The sequence below is a fragment of the Bicyclus anynana genome, chromosome 2 (assembly GCF_947172395.1).
Source record: "Bicyclus anynana chromosome 2, ilBicAnyn1.1, whole genome shotgun sequence".
NCBI classification, from domain to species: Eukaryota; Metazoa; Arthropoda; class Insecta; order Lepidoptera; family Nymphalidae; genus Bicyclus; species Bicyclus anynana.
This window is the reverse complement of record NC_069084.1, coordinates 4,531,540-4,551,897: the sequence shown is the minus strand read 5'-3', so window position 1 is coordinate 4,551,897 and position 20,358 is coordinate 4,531,540. Positions and strand designations below refer to the sequence as shown.

Below are 20,358 nucleotides of genomic sequence, written 5' to 3'. Positions count from 1 at the left end.
AATACGTACCATTATTGTGAATCGCGGCAAACTTTCAAGAGTGAAATGAACTGTCACCCTTACCATCCTACATGAAATGAACTGTAATAAAAGTAATTCATAACCTTAGCCCGGATACTGAAAAATCACCCTCTAAAAATATATAATAAAATTATCATATTTAAACTAATTATTGATTAACCGTGGTTGTCATTAAATACTATAATAAAAAAAACCCCATCAGTCAATAATATCAGTAGAAATCACAAAAATCACAATGTTTTGGTGGATTCCATCCAAGTTTGAAAATTATTAAAGTTATCCTAAACAATATTGCTAACTTCTTTTTGCCAGGCATTAGAAATGACAGCGTTTTTGGCAGGTTTTAAGCTGATATTATAATATTTACTTACCTGCAATATAAAATTTATCCTAATCTATTTAAATTTCGGTATGTGGATAATATTATTCAATTAAAAATTTCAAATTTGAATTCTCTGAGTCTGATGATTTTCAGTTGCCCAGTTTTTTTACAAATATTTACATGTCGACAGATTCTGTATAGCGCTAGAGGAAATGGACACAGAAGACATTCCAATATCCTTGGTTCTGGGATGTGGCGCCTCACAACTAGTTAGAGAGCGGGAGGCTTACGTCACTATCAGACCTTCTACTATGACTGTGCCGGTTCGAGAAGATTTAAGGTATTATAGATACGAGAAGATAAATGGATCATGTACACTTGGTCCAACGCGGTTGGTCCAATTTCCGTCAAGTCCAGCTTGGCTTGGTAGCCAATAACCTTCAGATCAACAGAACAGTGCGTGTTGCCAGTATGGGACATATGGATTCGAGATTTGGTCGCTAACTATAAAAAGGATATGAGCTATGCTCGGAGTATCTCTGGGTTATCAAATTAATAACGATGAGATTCGCAGAAGAATCAAAGTCACCGACATAGGTTACGGAGTCGCGAGAGCTAAAAAATAGTAATGGTACATAGGGTCTTGCAGTATGAGAGACCACACTGGCCCAATGCGAATTGGGAGACTTTACGCAGTGTATTAACAAAATTCTCTGGTATGCAGGTTTCCTCACGATGTTTTCCTTCATCGTTGGAAACATGTGATATTTAATTTCTTAAAATGCACACAACTGAATATTTGAAGTTCATATCCACTGGGTTTATTCATACTATCCAGTAATGGACGATAATGACTGTAGCCGTATTATATGTTCTATGTAGGTACATTTAATTTTTTTACGTTATAAAGACGAAAAATTTAAATTACCAAATGAACGGGTTAAATGCCACCACTGGGTTTTCACTAATGTTATTTGTTGATAAACATCGAGGGAATTACTAATTGCGATATACGACCATCAACTTGACTTCATCACGTAACCTCGTCAAGGGTTATGTTGTAATTAAAAAAATAATCTAATTTTTTTTTACATAAAATCAGGTTTTTCTAGGCAAACTCCTCATCGTATTATAAATATACTAGCAGAACCATGCGGTTTCAAACGTCTAGGGTTCTAATTCTTTCACCAAAAAGCTACATTATCAGTGACATGGGTTTTATTTTTTACCCGTATTCCCACATACGGGTTATATTTTTACCCGTATTCCCACATACAGGTTAAATTTTTACCCGTAAAAAATATAAACCACGTTACTGATAATATAGCTTTTCGGTAAAAGAATATTTAAATGGGTCAGTAGTTTTTGAATTTATTCGTTACATACAAAAATACAAATCTTTCCTCTTTATAATATTAGTGTAGAATATTCAAGTACTATTACATAACAAATAGCTATAATTCGAAATTCCAATTGAAGTCTATTTGTTGCAGAGTCTCCGAGGTCCGGTCGAACGTGACTAGCGCCGGACTATTAACCGTGCTAATATCTGTCATGGGAATACCGCCGCCGAAACCGCAGTACGTCCTGCCGAGATCTCAGAGAGTCTCCTCGCCCGACACCAGATATACACTGCATAACTGCTATGTGATCCTTGCTGTTTTGTCAAAAGGATCCTTGGTCGCGCAAAAGGATACTCCGTGTCAATCGACATTAGAAGTATCCATGGAAGGATTCATACAAGGTCCTTACGAAGTCTGCGCGAGGGTATCGAAGTTTAAGAGCGATGAAATGCATCCAATTTGTGTTGTACCACAGCTGTTGGATTCTGTTGGTTCTTTGGAAATGAAGTCTGGGTTTAAAAGCCTGAATACAGCGTTAGTTGGGATCGCTTTGGGGCTTATGGTTATAGTGATAGGTCTGGTTTGGTTTGTGAGGAAGATGCTGAAGAAGCCGGCAGAGTTTCAGGCGCATAGATGTTTTAGGCCCGATCCTGTTCCAGAGGAAAATCCTAGGGCTAGTTACGTAATGCTTACCGCTACCTCGAAAGTTTGATATGTAACGTAAATGGTTGTCCTGGCGACGGCTTTTTCTAAACTGCCTATAGTGAGGAATATGGTCTGACAAAATAATGGTTTTGGAACCAGAGTTTAAGGTTAAATGACTGAAAGTTTTTATCAGTGCCATGACTAAAACACTTTGTGACATAGTGTTGTAATTTATTGAGTAATTTTCTATTGTATAGTTGTTTAGCTTTTTTGTTAAGAATGTTATCTTTTTGGGCCACTTTAGTCGTATATTTAAATCACTTTGGCTATTTTGTAATCACGGATAAACAAAAGCAAAATGTATTGTGTTCGTTGTTTATTCTGGTTATTGTTTTTTCACTAGTCTCTATATTAATTTATGTTAATTAAATATTTTGTGTATAACACATACTAAAACATTTTAATATATAATTTACGTAGTTGTTCTATTCTTGTTAACTTTTTTTTGTATAAAAACTGTAGTAAAGTAAAATTTATATAAGTACCTATGTAATATCAAATCACAATTGATTGATGATCGGGTAATGTTACAAATTAACTTTATTTTATTACATGCATTGATATAATGATTATAAGAGTTCATCATCATCATCATTATCAGACGATGGACGTCCACTGCTGGACAAAGGCCTCTAGCACTAGTGGGGGGTTGACCAACGCTGCGCTTACCGGTTCGGGGTCGCTATTCCAGCACCTTAGGACCCCAAAGTCTATCGGAGTTACTAGAATATTATGATTTAAATTCCGAGAATTTCACATGATTATAATTTGTTTATAAACCCAGACAGCGGCTGATAAGGAGCAAGTAATTACGTTATCATATGCTTATTTAAATGTACTAAGTTTCCGCGTAGTAATGATTATAAAATGGATATTGATAATAATATAACGTCTTTAGCGACCCTAATACCGAGAATAGTTTAAAAATAATGTTTTACCTATATATTATATGATATATATGCAAAATATGTGCATATGAAATAAATCTCAAATTCTGTTGGTCACACTTTTATTAGAGAACGACATAAACTAAACTCATCTTTTGTACAATGTTTTTTAATACAAAGTATAAGGCAAGAATATTTTACAGAAGGTTCTTGCGGAAAGAGAAAATTATGAGGCATTATATGTTATAAGAGATGGTTATGTTGTTAGTTTGAGAAGTAGTAGAAGTGGGTGCGAGAGGACTACCAACAAAAACTCTAGAACAACACGAAAGGAGGGGAGTGTTAGTTGATTTTATATTACTGTATAAAGATTTTTATTTTATGATACCCGCAAACTACGAAACACAAGAAAATAACTTCAATTCACAAAAATATAGCAATGTTATTTTGATAAAGTTGCATTCAGCTCTAGAAAAAATAGTGAATATTTACAAAATAATTGTATTTTGTAATTAAACTAACTATATCTTCTATGAAGATATATATCTACATAATTATTTTATACTAATATATTAACACGAGGCTCTTGTACGCGTTTAAGTTAAGTAAAACTGATGATACAATTTAAATAATATTAAATGAACCAAACATTGCTATAAGTATGATAATTCACGCTATCCTTTAATCGGTGGGGTATAATCCTTATTATCTATGTATGTATAGGGACGTTTATTAAGCAGATGGCGAATATTTTTTGTCGAACTGATAAGGTAAATTAATTGGGCCTTTTCTGCGTCAAAATTAATTGGTAAACTTGCAAAACATAAACAATCCGATTAATACTAAAACAACTGATTTAATCAGATGAAAAAACAGACTGATTATTATGCTTTATTTTATGCTTTACTCGTATTACTATAATTATTATGCTTTGTTATAATGATTGTGTAATTTATAAATAGAACGCAATAAATTCACAAAACCATATACCAGTTAACTATAATATTATCTTAAGAACAAAAGACATAATTTAACTGTGCAGTACATTAATGATGAGTTGATTGTCAGATAACAGTTATTTAAATGTCGTTGTAATATTATATTTTGTTTCCCGGATTTTTAAATAGAATACTTACGCAGTTGAGTTTTGGTTTAGTATAACCCATATTCAGCTCATCGTTGATCACGAGTCTCCTCTTAGAGTGAGAGGTGTTAGGTTAATAGCCTACGACGCTGGCCCAATGAGGATTTTGACTTCACACATGTAGAGAATTAAGAAAATTTAGGTATGCAGGTTACCTCACGATGTTTTTCCTACACCGTTTTTACAACTGAAAAGTTGTAGGTCCACGCCCCGGCCCGGATTCGAACCTAAGCCTTCCGAATCGAAGGCTGAGAAAGGCTATCATTTACAATTTAAATTTATTATGGTAGATAGATTATAATATAACAATGCATACTTTTATAATTAACGCGAAAGTGATTTCGTTTGTTTATTACGCTTTCACCCTAAACCCGAAAAACCTTTTTTTTCACCCAGGGAAAATACGTTATCATCTAATAACAAAGAGTATTTTATCACTGGAATAGGCACTGCGTTAGTAAAAACGCCAGGCATCCGCTATTATTTTCATATATTTTTCAGTATAAGACAAAAACAGTATGTTTGTATTTTTTCATGGGTTTCTTGTAATTATTATAACAATGTCCGCCATTTGTAAATGTTCGAAGAACTTTGGTTCCGCTTTAATTAGTATTTAATTTTGTAAATAATAATTTATGGATTTCATTTGATTCTTAATAAATGATTAACGAATTGCCGTTGTTTGATTGAAAATTTTATCAATGAATTGATTAAAATAATTTGAAATATTCACAAATCCAACAACATGGTGTTGTTGAATTTGTGAATATTGCTGCAACACCACCCAGATACGACAATAAGCCATCCACGTAAAGGGGAAAGTCTATCGCCGGCCTAGGCCTATCTTAACCATCCAGCAATTTACTTATATCTAAAAATATCTTGATAAATTTACTTTAATAATGAAAGCATTATTTTATCAAAAAAAGTTTGCTACAACGTTTTACGACATTTTTAATTCATCTTTGTGAAGTGCAGCTAGTTCTATATTAGAACGAGTATCCAAAGCTGCTCTAATAGGATCTTACCAAATTTGGGAGAAGGATGAAAATCGACACCCTTTTTCGGTTTCTACACGACATCGTACCAGAACGCTAAATCGCTTGGCGCTACGCCTTTGTCAGTAGGGAGGTGACTAACTACGACCGAAGCCCCCAGCTGGACCTGGATCATTTAAGAAGGCCTCAATCGGCCCAGCATCGAATCCAGGAACCTTCGTTTTGTAAGGCCGTCATCAGAAGATTACACTTGAATAGTCACTCAGCATAAGGACAATGTGATTATTGATCAAATTTCGAAGAACCGCCGAAGTTCGAACAGACGCCCCCTACCTGCGATCATCTACTGCACTCCCAATATAGCTGCATTTTTAGCATCAATTTGTTCCGAACAACAAATGGCCGAATTATACCCGAGTTCACCGACTTTCATTTAACGGCATTTACAGAACCGGCCCGTCAAATATTAAACGTAATTTAAACAAGAAGCGTTTTTTTCCTGTTCACCAGATGCTTTCCGACTCTGGTTTGTAAACCGAGCGATTGAGAATGGCGAAAGAACGATCTAGGAACAATTTATTTATAACAACATTGCCAACTTGCGAGGAATTCCCCAAATGCCGGGAATTTTTTGGGGAATTAAGATATGTTCTTTCCCCAATTTGGGGAGTTTCCACTTCGATTTGCAGGGATTTAAAGGACAGTGATAACATCGCGTCTGACATCTCACTGGAACTGTCTTGACTGACTCATAGGCCAAAATGACTTGAAAGGGTTTGGAAAAACATGATCAGAGCAAGATCCTCCGCGCCTTAACCGGGTAAGAAGGCTAGAACCTCGGGGCTCGTATCACTGGCTCATCCGGGAGCTCATCATTTACTCACTCTGTTGTGATAGTGAATTAAAGAGATAGCCCGGATAATAAGGTAATATTGTGTGTTCATATCACGTATTTCTTGAATTCTATTAATTATTCTCGTTAAGTTTAAATTTAAAAAAAGAAAAAGTTTAAGTAGATAGTACCGAAGTAATATTAGCCATCTTTTTCCTTATAGAGAGATTTGGCAAGTGATTTCCCAAAATAGCTGATGTCAAATGTCAATAGGTGGGCAGGCGCATTTAAATGATTATACAAAAACACATAAATTGGTTAGTTTACAGTTTAGTTGTATGCTGACCGTCATGGCGTGTGGACGTGCGTTCAGTGTTTTCCTCATCGCTTCTTTAGCGTTCAAATTAATCGATGGCAAAGTATTTACGCGATGTCAGCTGACGCGGGAACTGTTAAAAAACAATTTCCACCAAAAGACATTCCTTAGTAACTGTGAGTTTTTGTTACTATTACGCTTACGTGCGATGATGTGCATATTGTTAGGCTTTTTAGGCACGACTATAACTATTGTTACTTTGTATACGTGTAACTATTAGTTTGGCATTGTTTATTTACGACTCGGTGATAAGCAGTTCTATAACAATACAGTTTTTTTTGTCTCGCTCGTAATTACTGAATGAGGAAAAATGTATCCTTTTCACAGTTGGTTCATATCGGGTTCCTAGAGTTATTAAGGTTGAATTTAGTTGCAATTTGTTGCATGCGGTATTTCCCGCCTTATTCATAGTATTTTTTTTATCGAATTATATATTTAGTTCACGGATCTAGAACTAGTCATATCCTCTTTGGTAAACATTCTTTGATTGTTAAACCCTAGAATTAGTCTCTGAGGGATTTTTTACTTTCATCATCATTATTATCATTCTCTTATGAAAGAGGGGATGGTGGTACAATGAGGGTTGACCGACTAAGGGTGATTGGCTTAACGACCACTATCAGATGTTAATGATAATGTCCAAGACTGCATTTTCGCAATACAATTTTTAAACGATTTTGGGAAAGAATAAAATGAAATAAGTATATTTCTTTAAAATTCATTATAATATAATGTTTACTTATAATAAAACTGTAACAGGTCCAATTCTGTATACTGGAAATATTTTGAAAATTTAACCAAAAATACTATTTTGCCTGTCTGTCTATCCGCATTTTTTGTTGACCGGGCATCACACTAAAAAGGGGGCGAAATTGGGGTTGAAAGTTTGTATGGACAGTCCTTAATTTTACAAGTTACATTTGTAATAATGTGCAGGTACTATCAGAGAAATACTAAAAATAATGTACCTAATTCAAGATTCAAAAAGGAGTTGAAGTTTTTTTAAATATAAGTCCTTCATGTTTTGAGTTATATTATTGCAAAATTATAAGTGGACCATTCATTACCTATATATTAAACATGAGAAAATATTAATAGAAGGGGGTGAAACAGGGGTAGAAAGTTTACATCGATTTTCACGCGAACAAAATCGCGGGCGACCGCTAGTGCCGTAATATAATCGTCGTCATCAACCCATATTCGGCTCACTGCTGAGCTCGAGTCTCCTCTCAGAATGAGAGGGGTTAGGCCAATAGTCCACCACGCTGGCCCAATGCGGATTGGCAGACTTCACACACGCAGAGAATTAAGATAATTCTCTGGTATGCAGGTTTCCTCACGATGTTTTCCTTCACCGATTGAGACACGTGATATTTAATTTCTTAAAATGCACACAACTGAAAAGTTAGAGGTGCATGCCCCGGACCGGATTCGAACCCACACCCTCCGGAATCGGAGGCAGAGGTCATATCCACTGGGCTATCACGGCTCTTATCTCGTAATATAATATGGTTTCAGTAATGTTGCATGCCAGATGTGGTTGTACCCATTATTTATTTATTGATAACATTTTATCTGAAAAGAGATCATTTTCAAGGCCTCGTAAATAAATGTCATAGATACTCGGAGCATTTTTTCCCCAACTGTGACAACGCCTAAAGTCAGCCATTGACGGTCAATTATTCTCACGTTTCTGCAGCGCTTACGGCAGCGAAGACGTTTTATAAGTAAAATAAATAAAATAAGTCGAGCCGTCATGCACGCAGCGACCAACACACGATCAATTAAAGTCGTGGGTGAACTGCAGAAACGTGAGAATAATTGATCGTCAATGGCGTGCGTAATGGCAGGCGGCCATAGATTCGCATCATATGTATCGTACGCATCGAATTGAACGAATTTTAGTATTCTTTGATTCTACATATAAATAAATAAATAAATTCTAATGATCCACATCGCACGGATCGCATAGATCGGATTATAGTATCGTAAATTAATAACAAAATATTAATAAAAAAAAATTGACCGACTTTAAAACCTAAAAACATACCCACTGAACTAAAATAACATCATAATATTATAACGTTCTGCCTGCTTATCAGTTTGACCCCATGGGGAGTATACCCTTTAAAACAAAAAAATAATTTTTCGAATCGATTCAGGTGTTTTCGAGTAATCGATGTACTTATTAAAAAAAAACATATCGCTCAACTTGAGAACCTCCTGCTTTTTGAAGTCGGTTAAAAACCGTTTAATGTAATCATACATATCTAGTGACTCTAAACCAGGTATTATTCCTTCCTTATCAACCAATAGACGTCCACTGCTGGACATAGGCCTCTTGCATGGACCTCCAAGCACAACGGTTTCGAGCCGCCAGCATCCAGCGGCTCCCTGCAACCCGCTTGATATCCTCTGTCCACCTAGTGGGGGGTCGACCAACACAGTGTAGGCACGTGCTGTGGCAAATTTCATCTTTCTACGTCAAGCGGTTTTCGATATTTTGTGATATGTTATCTTTTGCTTCTATATATTTAGATATTATAGTATTGTATGTATAATTGCAGGGGTATGCCTGATAGAACAAGAGAGTGATAGGAATACAGCAGCGCACATAGTGAAGTCGTCTCGCAAGCAATATTATGGATTGTTTCAAGTAAGTTTGTGAGTTACGCTCAACTATCGCTCAGTACGCGCTATGCTAATGGGAAAACTTGGGAATGTCTGCGGCTGTGAATGTGCTGAAGAGGATTAACTAGAATCAACTGGATGAATATCGTTAAAAAGTCTTACAGTGGAATTCATAGACGTTGCAGGGGCATTCACCACCATTCACCCGCTGAGTGTCAATTCTCAAACGCATAGAGCCATTCGTCATTCAGCGGGTGAACGATCCCCTGGGGGCGTCCACACTACGTTTATGAATTCCACTGTTAGTTGGTTACTCAGCATCATCATTAATCATTAGCAGCCTAATTTAACGGCTCACTTCTGGGTTAGGTCCCCCTTCTTTAGACGGGTTTGTAGCTAAGACCGACCATGATGCTACAATGCGGGTTGGTAGTTGCTGGTCAATGTTTAGACTAGGTACATCATCAGCCTATTAATAAAATAACTACAGGGTCAGGTGTCCCTAATTATTGTTTTTATCAGGCAATTTTAACGGCCCACTATAGGGCTAGTTCACCCTCTTTATAGGAGAGGGGGTATGGAGCTTAGAACCACCACGCTGCTCTAGTGTGGGGTAGTGAACTTGGGGTGATAATGTAAAATTTTAAACGACTACTATCAGTTATTACTGAAGATAACCGTGCTCCCAGGAACGAATTATAACACCACCAACTTTTCGACTCCGCGCTGAGAATTTATACTTCAATTTCTTAAAAGAAAGAACAGATCAGGTATCCAGAGCTACGGATCAACCACAAAATCAACGAGACAATTAGTCCCTCCTTAAATGACAAGGAATAAATGTATCTAACATATAGTATCAGTGTTTGTAAAGACAAAATGACCCTTCACTTAGTGGGTTTATCTTATCTTTAGACTTTAGCTAGTTAGACCACCTTTTGACTTTATCATGAGACAAGCTCCATGCCACCCAGTGGCGTAACTACCATCTACGGCCCAGAAATCTACGAATATATTTTTCTGAGCTCTCGGCTTCTAGGGCCGGAGTCATGTCTAGCCAGGGACGCGTATTTTGTTAGTCCAGCCATCCTATAGTTATGCTACTGACGCTACCGTATTATTTGAATTATCATCGACAACACGCGGCCTTAGGCCTTAGGCCTTATAAATATTTATTTTAACATCAAGAAGTGGTTTTATGGCAATAATTAAGTTAAGTTTCAAGATTTGCAGTAAAAATACTATCTACTCGTAATAGGTGAAATAAAAACGTATAAAATTACAAAATATAATAGTAAAGTTGAACAATCATTTTTCTTACAGATAGGCAATGAATGGTGCAAGGAAGGTCGTCGAGGCGGAAAATGCAACGTCTCCTGTGAATGTGAGTTCCGAAAATTCCGTTTTTATGGCTTAAATAGAAAACATAAATTTATGTTCCCGTGTCAACTTTGATTTTCGCCACCCACAGAGATTTGATTTATATAAATATGGCGTTTATAAAATACCAGGAAGAAATAAACATTCTCATTCATTTAAAATGCAATACTTAAACATTTTATTGTAAGTTATTTCGACCAAATATCATGGGCATGGACAATTTTAAACTCACTGGTTTGTTTTAAGTCTTACTTCCTTTATCAATGTCGTATATAAATGTAGTATGTACTCTAAATTATTTTTACCTGATAAAACATCTGTCCACGTAGTCCAGGACCTTGAGACTCAAATGTCCAGCGGCTCTTCCAACTATATCCTTTGCCACTTCATCGTCGCAACTCGTTGACGTCGATAACAGTTCTTCTTCAAAATTCCACATTTCTGACTCGATCACGCAGAAATACTGCACACAGCTGAATACATAGCCTACTGAGCCTTTTTACGAGACCTCATGTCATCAGCTTCCTTTTCCTTACTAGAACCCTAAAAATTATGGATCTCTTTCAAGCAACAACTATCAAAGTTAAAAAGATCTGGTTAAATTATGCGGCTTTGCCTAAATATTCATTAGGTATACAAATAACCACTAAGCCATTACTGCCTAAATACTCACCACCCGAATAGTCTCCGCCCAAATTACCACCATCCAAATAACTACTACTCCAAATTTTACTATTTAAATAAAAACTACCCAAATACAATGCGTTAAAGTGTCAGGGAAAATTATTTACGTAAATATTTTTTCGAATTTTATAAAGCCGTGGAAACGTTAGTGTTGCCACTCTCCGTTTTGCAATTTTTCTAGGAACTACGTACGTCAATGTTTACAGTTTTTAAATGGATTAATTTTATAATTGCTTTTGCACTGAAGGCTTTATATAACGTCGGTACATGGTAGCTAGAAAACAATTCCTATTTTCAATCCTTCTACTTTGTGTGTTGTGTACCTAGTTTTCTTATGTAGGTACTTAAGTTCTCAGAAACAAATACATTTCTCGTCATGTTTATATATGATTCCGTGCAATGGTTCACGGGCGGGGTAATCGGGTAACATCAGGGGACTTAACATAATCTTTTACCAAAACCATCATGATATCTGTCCATCTTATATTTTAATGGCGTGACCTCAATACTGTTACCTCAATGAGTAGTACGAATTGAGTGAATGAAATGGTCGATGACATCCAAAATCGCTATTCAAAACAAATGGCTGGCGATAACCTTAATGGCTCTTAGGGTTCAAAATGTCGAAAAATTATGGAATCGCTACGGATTTCAGGAAGCCCTAGGTGACGCTTGCATGTCAGCCTGCAATTTAGATAAAACAAACCCTTTCCTCTGTCTCTGTGTCACACAGGGAAACTGCTGTCCAAAGATTCAGTAGGTGCTGGTCAAGATCATTCAGTCATTAATTACTTATCATATGTATTCCTTGTTCTTATTTTATAATAGTTAACATGTTGAACTGTGTATGTGGCGGCACCTAAACTGGGTCCTATCTGAAAATCAGTGCTGAACCTTTTTTGTGTATAGGAAGTATGTGGAAAAATGCTGAGTAGGTTATGCCACATATTGCAGGGTATTCTTCTTCTTTTATGGCTTCACTGTTTGCGTGGACAATTAAGCTATGTAATATTAAGAATGTATTATATGACATTACTTAAAAATAAAGATCTTTCTTTCTTTCTTTCCTTATTGCAGCTCTTTTGGACGATGATATAAGGGACGACTGCGCGTGCGCATATCAAATATTCGAGGAAGAAGGTTTCAAGTATTGGACGAAATGGGACGCAAGGTGTAAAGGCCAGAGACTTCCAGATATTCAAAAGTAAGTATTCATAATAATATGTAGTTACGCTTTCACGACTAAACCCGTTTTAAAATTCTTTCATCACTAAAGAGTTACATTAGCATTGTGTAACTCGGACTATATTTTACACCCCAGGAATACATGGATTAATCGACGGGTGATCCTCTAGTTTACTCAAGGTCGAATGTAAAACTAGGAGCTAGATGAATTAGAACTTTGTTTATACCGCCGCGAATGCCCCAATTTATTGTGGGTCAGCGTGGGTACCGTTAAAAAGCAATATCTCTATGAGGCTATGGGAGCCTATGGGCTATGTGGGAGCACCATATTTTGAAGGTACTTATAAAAATAGTATCTACAACTACACCCTTCAATGTTCTACCCTTTGACCGCCAAACCCAAGGTATTTGTATTAGCTTCACCATCTATCAATCAAATTAAGACTAAAATAACGATGGTGACGTTACAAAAGTAGTAGTTCTCGAAACATACACGAGACTATTTATGAGACATAATTATTATGTTGCGAGAACTACAACTAAAACTAAAAAAAAATACTGATCCCGATGTTATTTCTGTAGAAATACTATGATTGCAGATTGTAGAAGCTTACAAAGATCTGCCATAATTCTAGATCTATACTTATAATAAATCTGTAGAGAGGTCAATTCTGTACATGAAATATATTTTCAAAATAACTATGTGGGTGATTAGTGATCGATACTGATGCCACAAATGCAATCAGTAAAATTTTTGTCTGTCTGTCTGTCTTTCTGTCGGTCTGTCTGTATGTTCGTTATAGAAACAAAAACTACTCGACGGATTTTAACGAAACTAGGTACAAATATTCTTCATACTCCTGGGCAGGTTATAGTATACTTTTCATTGCGCTACGATCAATAGGAGCAGAGCAGTGAAGGAAAATGGGAAAACGGGTGAAGTTACTCCATTTTTTAAGCTTCCGTCGCGTGTGCAGCCTTAATGGGTAGGGTAGGGACAGGGTAGGGTAGGGTAGGGTAGGGTACGGTAGGATAGGGTACGGTAGGATAGGGTAGGGTAAGGTAGGGGTAGTTAAAAGTTTACATCTACTTTCACGCGGACGAAGGCGCGGGCGTCCGCTAGTTATAAATAAATTTATCTACTTTTCCAGGTGTCCAGATTGGCAACACCCTCCTCCCCGCGCTTCCCCTGACAGACTGAAGAGGACTATAAAAAGAGATAGAAGATCAACAACTGTCAGACTATTAGCCCAGCCCTATCACATATTTATGAAGTCACAGAAACTGAATGAAGTTTGAATTCCTTACTTGTCCTTTGTGTAGTAATTAAACCAGCTTTATGACATGAAGTAAAAAGTCTGTTTTTACGCGTAGTCCTGTGAAAATAGTTTTTAATAGTTTAGATAATTTTCACAGACCAAATAATGTTAATATTAGAAAATAAACTTGTGATATCATAGTTTAGTACGGTTAATATAGTTTAAGTTAAATTAATTGCATTTTATTTCTTTATTTTATCCTTTTTGGTTGTTGTTGCCTTGTTACAACTGTCACTAAATTCAGATGAGTATATCTATACTAATATTATAAAGAGTTTGTTTGTTTGTTTTATTGAACGCGCTAATCTCAGGAACTACTGGTCCGATTAAAAAAAATCTTTCAGTGTTAGATAGCTCTTCTATCGAGGAAGGCTATATGTTACCCCTACATTCCTAAGGGAACGGGAACCACGCGGGTAAAACCGCGTGGCGTCAGCTAGTGTTATATAAAGCTTTTCGCCGTGTGAATAGCTTAATCTTAAATGTACAATAACTTCTGCCACTGGTAGCGTTCCATAATAATCTGGTCCCGACAGAATCTGGGAACCTGGTTTTATACCTCTTTGGACCATTTATCATTTAATTTAGCTACTTTATAAGAAATACCGTCAAATCCAACAAAAATCTTATAAAATACTCTCACAATTTACTAGTGCATCTATAATATTCTCAAAAGACTGAAATATCTTTAGAAAGCGTCGATTCAACTAATGCAAACTGAAAATACTTCACAAAATAGTTCTACCTTCAAAATGATCTTCATTTTAACCAGTGCCCTTAAACTGTAATTTATTCAGGAATGAATGTCTTGATTAAACTCGTAAACAACCGGAAGAAACCATTTTCTTGCACCCCGATTGAAAATTGCTCAAAGGTGAAGATTATTAAAAATTCCTTTGAAACTATCAATATTCTTTGATTACTTTGAGACTTGGAGAGAAAGCAATCTAATTTAAAATCGTGATTAATTCTGATGAAATCACCAATCAAATGATATAAATTATTGAATATAATAGAATAAGTCTAGATTATTATTTTTTGAGACATTTTCTATATCGATAAGAATAACCATTTCTTTGTCCATGTAGGTACATTAAAAAATAAACAAAGTTGTTGATTAAAGGCATTTGTATTAACAGATTTTATATATATTATATTTTTGAATATTATATAACTTTATTGACGTATTTTGACAAGTACCTATGGTACTTTCAATAATATTGGTAAAGGTACAACAAGTTAGACTTAATCGAAAATAAAAGAAGGAGTAACTATTTACTTTTAATGTTAAACTTTTTACGTTCTAAAATTTTCTTCATAATCTCATCGTACTAAAGTATCAGTGAAGTATCTAACTTCCTTTATTTTCGTCTACATTATCCAGCCTCTCAAAAAGTTACCGCATAATAAAATTTGTCAAAGCACCTAAATATAACTTTGCATCATTTTAAATTATATTTAGCCGCCTCCTAAAGGACTTAGAGGCCTATTAAATCTTGTAAAATTTATATATAGGTAAAATCATGCAAGGTCACGTCTGCAACGGTTGTCTAATAAAACGTATTACCTTAACCGCATTTAGAGTATCCGATACGATAAGGATATTTATAGAGACAGCAAAGTCAAAAATTACACGTTTTAAATTACACTGGTTTGAATCTGACAATGCAGGTAACCGGAACACTATATAATTTGGTGGTCGGTACATTTTTGCCAGCAGGGTGGTACTGCTGCAATTACTAGTGGTGGTGGTACTAGCCACTACTGGCATACTTAGATATAAAGTCCTAAATAATTAATCTTACCTTATCAGCTGATATACGTCCACTGCTGGATACAGGCCACCTGCATGGACCTCCAAGCACAACGGTCTCCAGCCGCCAGCATCCAGCGGCTCCCTGCAACCCGCTTGATATCCTCGGTCCACCTAGTAGCTACTCGACCAACACTGCGCTTTCCGGTACAGGGTCGTCATTCCAGCACTTCAGTTTCGCGACTCGCTGAGTTATGTCAGTGACTTTGGTTCGTCTGCGTTTGAATCTCCTCATTCCTGATTCGATCACGCAGAGAAACTCCAAGTATAACTCGCTCCATCGTCCGCTGAGTGACTACTATAGAACTATTATTAGAAGGCTAAAAATAATAAATATAATAATTAAATCCTGGACATAACTGTTGCACACCAATTATGCATAACCAACAGTTTTTCATATTCATTATTGTGCATTAACCCATACGATAAGTCGTATCGCATGGTTTAATTGAATGCCGAGTGGGGTTTCCTGCTTATTTATTCAGTAATCCCTTACGCAGCTTTCAAGTTTGTTGAGCTCCGTGGTTGTTTTGGTAATCTGCTATTTGATGTTACTAATAATATTTTTTGTTTATCCAAAGTTAATTGGATTCTTCTTGTCAAACAGAGGATTCTACTTAGAGCAAAAAACAAAGTCACAGTATAAATAATGGGGGCTCAAGTAACTTGACTTTACTTTCTTTAAGTATTCTAATTCAATTTATTGTGGACATATATTTTTAGGAAAATATTAAAAATACGCGTTGAGGGCTTGCACGTTAAAACATGCTACCTTCCAAAATCACCACAGTCTTTGGACTAGTGGTTTGGAATGGTATTTGCACCATAATTAGCTACCCCTGGTAAAAGCATAGGTTGACATAAAACCTTTATAAAATAATTTGACGGCCTCCGTGGCGCAGTGGTATGCGCGGTGGATTTACAAAACGGAGGTCCTGGGTTCGATCCCCGTCTGGGCATATTGAGATTTTCTTAATTAGTCCAGGTCTGGCTGGTGGAAGGCTTCGGCCGTGGCTAGTTACCACCCTACCGGCAAAGACGTACCGCCAAGCAATTTAGCGTTCCGGTTAGATGTCGTGTAGAAACCGAAAGGGGTGTGGATTTTTATCCTCCTCCTAACAAGTTAGCCCGCTTCCATCTTAGACTACATCATCACTTACCATCAGGTGAGATTGTAGTCAAGGGCTAACTTGTAAAGAATAAAAAAAAAAAGTCCTTCCAATGTCTTCCTACAAGTAGTACATTGTATACTGCTTATTAAAACTGGTAATTATTAGAGGTCTTACCATAGTGTGATTGGCCAATCATTGATACAGTAAATAATAGCGTTAAGCCGCGTATCCATTTGGCATGTTGCCGGAAGGGGTCGTATTTTCTGCGCAGCGGTTACGAAATACCGTTGCGTTAACCAAACTGAATCAATTTTCAGCCGACTATTATTATAACGTACCCCCGGTTGTTCCGGTTTCTAGACCTCAGATTTTGTGATTTTAGAAACTCTGCACATTAATATTATATTATTTCACGTGCAGCACCAGTGCTTAACATTATATCTAATTTAGTAGACTGAATTTTTGGTGACTCATTTGATAATATTTCGTCGTATATTTGTGATAACTTTGAAACTTAAACGTACCGTTTAATTCGTTAATACGGGAATAGAATGGACCAACTAACAAAAATCATATTTTTTCGTGTATTATTATCCCCATCAGTCATCCATTTTGGAAGTGGAAAACATTTTAATTTTGATACTCAAAAAATATACTTTCTGGATTTTTTTCCAAAATTGATTTTAATAATTAGATATATACAAAAACGATCACGGCTTTATTAATCACGGTTTTAATTTTATTTTTTTAATTTTAAATTGAATAATTCCGGAGATAAGCGCTGACAGACAGAGAGACACAAAATGATTTCAAAATTTGGTCTTTTTACTGCCCTTACTATTTTTAAGTAAATAGACTTTTTCTTATTTTCGTATAATACAATTTCGGATTACAAGTTGTTTGCCCATAATATAAATTCAATCTAAAGGTATTAACTACTATCGCAAGCACGTAGTCGTAGATAAATTAATAGAGCAATATGAGTGAATAGCCGCTAGTTCCTGTCAAGACAATATCGTGCAGGGGCGTCTTTGAGAACGGTTCTTTTCATTACAGGGTACTCTGCACACAGAGAAGATAGTTCAAAGATCAAAGAACCATTTATAGATCTTATATTTTATATTTGGCAAATCAACGATTTCGTGAGTGCAATAGAAATTTATAAAATAGTCGCACATGAATCCTTTGATTCTTACGAGTACTTACATGATGTAGATATCATGTAATATATATGAGAAACTTTGCGTTCCCCCTCGTAGGGTTAATTGTTGCGACAAAAAAGTAGCATAACTTCTCCAATGTTACATTAATCTATGCACCTACCAAATTCATCAAAATCGCTTTAGTAATAGAGTATACATACTAGTACTTTAGTAGTAGAGTATATATACTACACAATAAAAATAAGAATTATAATAATAATAATTGCCTTTATTCAGATCAGAACTTAGCCTATTAACAATATTTCGACGCAAACTTAATATTTAAAATTTATTCTTACATATTATCTAGTTCGTATTTGCTTATTCTAGTATTTGTAGTTTGTTTAACTTTTGATGATCTGGTTTCCAATCGGCAAAGGCTTCCTCCAACCTCCAAATATTAATACTAACACGAATGTTGAACGTATAAAAATAATGCGAAGTGATAATTTTAGTACACAAATTTACCAACTTACATTTTCAACTATTCTTTTGACCCTTTCGGTGGTTATGCGCTTTCATTTCATTTTTCAATATAATTTTATTTAAATAGATAAAATAATTAAAACGTTTTTCCCATGGCTTTACAGTCTCTGGTCGTAGCTAGTCTATTATCTATCTAACCGAAGAGCTCTTGTAAAGCACGATATGAAGCTAGTCCTTTAGGACAAGAGGACTTGTTACTGCAATAAAGGACACAGGGGCTGCAGTTTCAGCTGTGTGTGTGTTTATACAACCTTAACGTGCAAGCAATAAGAGCCATGGGGTGAACTGATGAAATAACAAAGCAAAGATCCTCTAATAAGCTGAGATGGCACAGTGATTATGCTGTTTTATTAAGTGCTTTTGATGAAATTGCGTATATCTTTGTATTCATTGAAAATTTGTAATATCATTTAGTATTATTAAAGTGTGTTTAGCTCCCAAGTCAATTTTTTTTAGAGTATCTACATTATGTTGATTACGTAGAATTAATTTAATAAAAAGTAAGAGGATTCTACAAAACCATTTAAGCCTCGTATTCACTATGCAACATTTGACGGGTGACATGTTTTGTTGCTCAACCTGCAACCAAACATGTAACGTTAATACACATATAATAACTTTAATACGTTAACAAAGCTCCGGCTTTGTTTAGGAACGTTATCTATCTATAGTCATCAACATGTCACATTTATACCTTCATTACTACTACATTTTACACTACGGACATTTTTGTGCGTCACGTCTCCACTTGACAATATATATTGTATGCGCAAGTTTGCAAAAAACAAAAAACTGCGCGTCAGCCACCACCTGGCAATGTTGAGCGTCACGTATTGTGCATCAATTGTTACCGAGTGGATACGAAGCTTTAACTACTAATTACTATTATTTATAAAAAAATTAAACCGACTTCCAATACACTTCCAATATTCTTCTTCCAATATACCGAAAAATAACATCGTATGAGCTATATTCTGATCAGTTTGAAGGTGGTACCAAGCCGGTGTCGTGTTTTAATTAAAGCCGTTTCTGAAAGAAGGTAACTGAAGTAGTTCGTTGATGAGTTCCATCGTCTGGGTTTTGGCTCCATCATCAAACTGACTCCAGACCTTCATAGAATTGTAGTACTTTAAAATACCTAATGAAAAAATAACCAAACGCACTAAAGTTTTGACGGCCTCCGTGGCGCAGTGGTATGCGCGGTGGATTTACAAGACTGAGGTCCTGGGTTCGATCCCCGGCTGGGCAGATTGAGATTTTCTTAATTTGTCCAGGTCTGGCTGGTGGGAGGCTTCGACCGTGGCTAGTTACCACCCTACCGGCAAAGACGTACCGCCAAGCGATTTAGCGTTCCGGTACGATGCCGTGTAGAAACCGAAAGGTGTGTGGATTTTCATCCTCCTCCTAACAAGTTAGCCCGCTTCCATCTTAGACTGCATCATCACTTACCGTCAGGTGAGATTGTAGTCAAGGGCTAACTTGTAAAGAATAAAAAAAAAAAAAAGTTCCCCTCTATTTCTCCAGGATTCTTCAGATTTTGACATAAAGAAAATGGGACCACCCTTACAAAGAAAGAATTTTCAAAATCGGTTTACAAAAGACGGAAATATCTCTGAACATACATAAAAAACATACATACAGTCGAACATAGCACCTCCTCGGCTAATAAATAAATATTGTATCAAAAAATGGATTTGACAGCTTTTTGAGGCTTCTTTCTAATCTAACATGAACATGAAGTTGTTAGTAAAAGCTTTAAAAAATAGAGTAAATATGTAACGGTCACGAATAACATGTCCTAGTTTCCACTGCAAGGAAGTTATATTTATGAAAATACCACAGCGAGTAGGATTTGTTTTGAATATTTTAAAATTCAGCGGTTTCAAAATGAACAGGCGTATATTTTACAAGTGGAACT

At 35.9% G+C, this 20,358-nt stretch overlaps 1 protein-coding gene across 1 annotated transcript in view; it reads left to right on the top strand.

Moving 5' to 3' along the window:
• Positions 1-14,002, top strand: part of LOC112046818 (uncharacterized) — a 129,899-nt gene extending 115,897 nt beyond the window's left edge. Inside the window, exons 11-18 of the mRNA XM_052885051.1 lie at positions 534-683; positions 1,837-2,098; position 6,194; positions 6,673-6,744; positions 9,196-9,284; positions 10,583-10,643; positions 12,401-12,527; positions 13,660-14,002. Coding sequence (XP_052741011.1) covers positions 534-683; positions 1,837-2,098; position 6,194; positions 6,673-6,744; positions 9,196-9,284; positions 10,583-10,643; positions 12,401-12,527; positions 13,660-13,807 — 910 coding nt within the window. The 3' untranslated portion in view covers positions 13,808-14,002. The remainder of the gene's footprint in view (positions 1-533; positions 684-1,836; positions 2,099-6,193; positions 6,195-6,672; positions 6,745-9,195; positions 9,285-10,582; positions 10,644-12,400; positions 12,528-13,659) is intronic.
• Positions 14,003-20,358: the final 6,356 nt, after the last annotated feature.